Source organism: Oncorhynchus gorbuscha, linkage group LG05 (assembly GCF_021184085.1).
Source record: "Oncorhynchus gorbuscha isolate QuinsamMale2020 ecotype Even-year linkage group LG05, OgorEven_v1.0, whole genome shotgun sequence".
Taxonomy (NCBI): Eukaryota; Metazoa; Chordata; class Actinopteri; order Salmoniformes; family Salmonidae; genus Oncorhynchus; species Oncorhynchus gorbuscha.
The window spans coordinates 33,271,420-33,277,191 of record NC_060177.1 but is presented as its reverse complement, the minus strand read 5'-3'; the positions used below and the strand labels follow the sequence as shown (position 1 = coordinate 33,277,191).

The 5,772-nt window shown below is 36.5% G+C and overlaps 1 protein-coding gene across 1 annotated transcript; it reads left to right on the top strand.

Annotated features, from left to right (window-relative positions):
• Positions 1-227: 227 nt before the first annotated feature.
• Positions 228-5,772, top strand: LOC124035853 (UPF0547 protein C16orf87 homolog). The gene is made up of 4 exons (XM_046349650.1): positions 228-568; positions 1,553-1,649; positions 4,250-4,429; positions 4,910-5,772. The coding sequence occupies exons 1-4, from the start codon at positions 428-430 to the stop codon at positions 5,026-5,028; spliced, it is 537 nt and encodes a 178-aa protein (XP_046205606.1). The 5' UTR covers positions 228-427; the 3' UTR covers positions 5,029-5,772.

The following is a 5,772-nucleotide window of genomic DNA, read 5'->3' as shown; positions in this document are numbered from 1 at the left end:
ATCTGTAATAGTATACATCTGGCAAAAACGAATGTAGGCATTAATAAATGCATTTCTATTGCTCCCAAAATATTTGTACAACAGTGGGTGAGTGCCAAAATGGAGGCATGGTGGCTTCAACACAGCGCCCCCTTTGGTCATCTAGTCACTAGTGTATGTATAAATCATTGGTTCCAACTGAGCCCTGTTTTCCGACTCTGTGAGAGAGTAACGCATGCTCAGTAGAGAGGATAAAAATGCAAGCATTCTGCTGAACATTTTATAGTCTACTGTATGTAGTCTACTGTTTTTTTAGGCTGAGTTGCGCGCATGCCTCACGTCATAGTAAAGGAAAAGCATAATGAAGTCTCTCTCTCATTGACTTCAGTGCGCATGGTCATTGCTTTTGTATCATTTATGTCCGTCTGAGCAAGATCAGCTGCACTTCATGTATTGCAGAAATAAGTTTTACGGCGTTGAAGTAGGCTTTTTTCAAAGGAATTATCGGATAAGGAAACATAATATGTCGGTAAATAAAGCTAAGAAAGTAAAAATGGCTACCAAATCGTGCCCTGAGTGCGACCAACAGGTGAGAAAATGTCTAGATATTGTTCATTTTGGTATATTTTGACTTAGTGATAATGTTGTTTTTGCTCACAAGCATGGGATTTAAAGCCACTGTAGGCTGCTGCAATCCCATATGGTTGCCTATGAATTCAAGATCTGGAGCAACATAGTATAATCTAATGCAAATATCAGGCTAATCACTTAAATTAGTATATGCATTAGATCTCAAACACTATGTTACAATGTACATCAACTACAGCTAGTAATTGCTGACAACGACACGTTGATCCGGTTAACGAGTCGGAATGTTATCGCTCGCCAAATGTAGCTAGACGTTTCCTTATTTTTGATACACTGTAATACTGTAACCTGACTGAAACTGGTTTATCATCCTGATCTGACTTTGCCAATCATAGACTCACTCTAGCCTTAGAACAATATAGTGCGTTGAAATGTCGTTACATGTAGCTGCATTGCTGATATTTGATATATTGTAAAACAAATATATAAAAAAATAAAACATATTACACAAATACATCGTGTTTTATACCAAATGGCGACATTTGGATCAAGCATTTAGATCGTTCCTTGATGTCATTTCTGTAAACTGCATTGATTAATTGACTTATTTTCACAAATAATGTGTTGGCTACCAGTCTACATTCAATTTGAAAACGCTTTGTTCATTAGAATGTTTTTATGTCACCGCTGTTGTCGGCACGTGTCCAAAATATGTGATGCGAGTTTCAGCTAGATTGCGCCAAGGACTTTTCCATGAATTACAAAGACAGTCCTCTAATATCTCAAAATTGTTGGTCAGTATAGTTATCATGGGGGTTAACACTGGCTACGCCCTTGTTTAACTATAACAAACAAATGAATACTAAACAAGTTTATATAGCTTCTGCAATGTAGCCCATGCTTCATAAAGGACTTCATCAACACAGTTGCTATAATTTTGAGGAATATTTTATATTAACCATGTTTAAACCTGTTTCTTTTTTAGATTCCAGTTGCTTGCAAGTCTTGTCCCTGTGGCTATGTATTCATTAGTCGAAAACTTCTAAATGCCAAACTGGGTGAGAGATCACCACCAGCAATAGGTAAATTCACATAATTCAGGAGCCTAAAAATAGTTTCTTTGATGTCCTCTTCACACACTCAGTTTTACAATGTTTATTAACCTAGGTATTTTTGTTTATTATGAGCTTGTAATATATTCACATGAGAATGGGGATAAAGTAACCAGAATGTAGTTGTATTAATACATGACTAAACTCAGCTAATGAACTGTATTAATCTGGGTCATTGTTGAATTGTCCGTTTTGTAATGAATTGTATTCACCTTGGTCATTATTGATTTGCCCCCGCCCCCTCCTCCCCAGTTCTCAGTTGGATCAGAGTATCATTTTTGAGTGGTGCAGTGGTGGCTGGCTTAAATCGCTATTTGCTTGAGTGAGTAGTCTACTGCAAGAAGTGGGGGGATGGGATATTTAATTCCTGACTGAAAAGCTTGTTCCCTCAGTTCTCTCTTGTAGGCTTCTGCAGTAGCATAATGAAGCCTGTACCACTCTCTGTGAAAAGTTACATTTAGCAGCAGAGTTAGATCATGTTGTCTTTCGTGAAGTTTGACATGTTCAGAATACAGATATCTAACAGGATTTGATTAAACCATTTCCAAAAGGTGATTAGGAAAATCAGTTAGAATAAAGAATTGTTATATAACCTATGAAATGCCAGCTCATGCTGCTTTGATCCTGCCAAATATGGAAAGTGTGAGGATTAGAGAGATAGATAGATAGACAGATAGATAGATAGATAGATAGATAGATAGATAGATAGATAGATAGATAGATAGATAGATAGATAGATAGATAGAACAGCAGTAAATAGCTTAGTCAGTGTGCATGTCATCAATGTGCTACTGCCCATAGCCTTAAATAGCTTAGTACTACTTTAATACCTGATAATAAACACATTTATGCAACGTTTTTTGTTTTTCATCCTTAGTAGAATGAGAAGCAAACGTGAATCAATACAATGCGGCTGTTTTGATTTTTAAAGATGGAGTGAGTGGAATGCTAAATGTAGGTTCGTACTTAAAAAATAAAAATCTGGGTAGGGGTGAAATCATCTGTATAGGCTACCACAGTGCCTGAAGTTATGAATGGAATGTTAAACACAACATGCCTTTCTGAGAACCTTGGTTTTATTATACACTTAGTATTAGACAGTTTAGGGAGTAGAATTACTCACATATTGTCTCGATTTATGATACAATGTAATTAGTTTCACATGATACCGAATGAACTTTGAGGTATTGTAGTTAATAAGTATCTTGAAGGCAATGAAGACTTCTTCCATTTGAAGAGGAAGGTGTCTTGAATTTCTGCTCTGTGGTTTTTAATGATGGGTTTTGTTTTCCACCTCTCCTTAAATAGTTCATCATTTTCCTCTCCTCTGTGTAATTTTTGTACTTTTTTTTGTAACTTTGAAACAGACACTAATAAAACATGATTATTGTTGAATATGAAGACCAAGGTTGCACTGAGAACCATTTTTTTCTGGATAAAAGTGCAGAGAGTTTTTTTTTTTTTTTTGCTCACTCAGGATTCCTTAGTGGAACATATTTATATAAGACCGTGTTATATTGCGATGGCCTTTTTTAAAATATCAATATTTATCGTTGGAAAAGGTGAAGTAGTACATTATCGATATGATGTTTATGTTATAGTATGGAATGCAATAGTTGTGTCAGACTATTGATTATGTTGCAATTTTATGAGAATATTGTCAGTCTGAAGTGGAAGTGTGTTCCTGTTTGGGCAAGCTGTTGCTAAGGCTAGAATTCCTGGGATATTCTGAAGTTGTGTGTATTCTCATAGCAGAAACGTGGTTGATGTAGAAAATATATTTTCCGGCCTTGTCCAGACTTTGAAACACTCTATTGAATTTAATAGCAACACCATTGCTATGCAATTATTACAGAGTTACAAAAAAACTATGCAATGATATGTTGATACAATATTGTTAGTGGTGGGCGGCTACACACTTATAAAGCGTTACCCTTTTGGGCACCAAATATTTGTCTATTTGTATCACTATTTTATCTTCCGCTTTCAATACGTGCTTATTTTTAAACCTAAATACTCCCAAGTGCACACTCACTACCTACACCACTGAGGATGCAGCAAATTGGTAATTGACGATCTTGAAGAGGACGTTTTTTTTTTTAAAGCCACTAGACAGAAACTCCCAGTGAAATATAGGCCTACTTCCTGCTCTGGTAATAAGAACACTCCACAGAACACTCCACTGATTCAATGACTTAAAGTGGTTTTGAGGCAATAGCACACCTAGGATACTAGATATGCAATGGAATCACAGAAGTTATTTTGTTTCTGTTCTGTTCTTATTCTGTTGTTATTTTAAGGCAGTTGGTGTGTTGGAGGAGGGGGGTTGGGAAGAGAGAAAAATTGGAGGCTAAGATGTTTAATACCATATGCCCTTCCCATATACTTTTCGCAACATACATTTAAACAGGAGTCATTGGCATAAGACAATTTGTCCTTAGGATGTATGATGCATTTGACACTGTGACATATTTGAAGGCCATACATTATTATACATTCATATTTAATTTCTATATTGCAATTTTGTAGTGCTAAAACAATTGTAAAACTTATTTTTCTGGTCTATTCAGACAAGTTGGATGCAAAGAGGAGGAGAACTGAAAGAATTCGCAGAGAGAAGATCAACTCTCCGTCAACCAATGACATGGAGAATAGAAGGCGATGCCGCTCTAACAGCCAATCGGATCAGATCCGGAGAGGGCGGGGCAGGCCAAAGACAGTTGGGCTGAAGAAGCAGGAGGAGGAGAAAGGTAATACAAGAGTGAAAAGCCTCTATCAGTGACACTCAATGACATGGTGCAGTTATAAGATATTAAGCGTTTCCAAGATACTTTCGAAGCTTTATTATTCATTGTTTTGTGCTGACACTTTTAGTCATGTTTCAGTATTTTCCAGTCACAGGAGATAAGGCTGGCGATTAATTAGTGCAGTATTGGGACAGAGCTGGGGGATTTGTGTTTGGATGAATGCTTTACAGGGAGGGTTGCTCTCTTCTCTCACTCATGAATAAATCATGATGTACCTGACTTTGCCTGTGCTTTAGCGGCTGATCTATATGAGGAGAAATAACATTATTCATGTTCCTCCTCTGTTGAAGACAGAAATTATGTTAATATATTGCACAAGGTTATTGTTGCCACATGCAAATGATGTCTGTTTCTCAATGGTTTTTCTCTATTAACCAGGTATGTTGATTATTCATTTTGTTTGTGTTTTTTTTCTTTTACCAGAAAAATTTGAGAAAGAAGTTGATATCTATGCCAACCTCTCAGATGAGAAAGCATTTGTGTTTTCGGTGGCATTGGCTGAGATCAACCGAAAGATCCTGGGCCAAAGACTGATCCTATAGACAGACCAGATAGTTGCTGTGAGGGATTGACATGTGAAACCTAAGATTGTTACTGTTGAGAGACCCATGGATGACCACCACAGTGTGTCTTAACAGGGTATGAACTCTGACCCAAAGAACTCCCTGTCGGATTGGTCGAAGCATTGGGAAAATGGAGATGTTGGGGAACATGGGGAAGCAGGGCAACTGTTCTGCTCAAGAGGAAATGTTGGAACCAACTTTTGTCTTTAGAGAGAAGCTTGTGGAATTGGAGTGGGTAGGACATCTGAATATTTATCTTTTAATCACATTTTATATTATATATATTAGATGATATGGTATAGGTATAGGATTCATCACCATGTCAACCAAGAAAGCTGTCAGTAACAAATGCAAATCATTTATATTAAAAAAGGGCATAAATGTGTTGAAGTATGGAGGTCCATCCTAGCATTGTAACTGGCTTCCATAATGTTATTGGCTTGTACTGCTAGTAAACACTGTTTATTTAAGTCTAGATGCCATTGGAACATAATGTTGAATATATTTTGTATCATGCTTAGGGCTTTGGGAGAAGGCCTTGTACATTTGTATTTATAATGCTTGTGTACCATCTTAATTTAAGTGCATATTATTTTATATTTTGTTTCATTATTGGTGACATTATATTAATTATGTAATATTTGACACCTGTCATTTAAATGTCAAAGGCAAATCCTCTTTAATGTGACTTCTTTTGTCATTAAAATAGATTAATCACAACCA

Excerpts from the sequence above, each read along its gene's own strand:
- LOC124035853 (XM_046349650.1), top strand. The coding sequence starts at position 428 with ATGTATTGCAGAAATAAGTTTTACGGCGTTGAAGTAGGCTTTTTTCAA. Across the intron at positions 1,650-4,249 it reads GAGATCACCACCAGCAATAG|ACAAGTTGGATGCAAAGAGG; the intron begins GTAAATTCACAT and ends TGGTCTATTCAG. Across the intron at positions 4,430-4,909 it reads GAAGCAGGAGGAGGAGAAAG|AAAAATTTGAGAAAGAAGTT; the intron begins GTAATACAAGAG and ends TTCTTTTACCAG.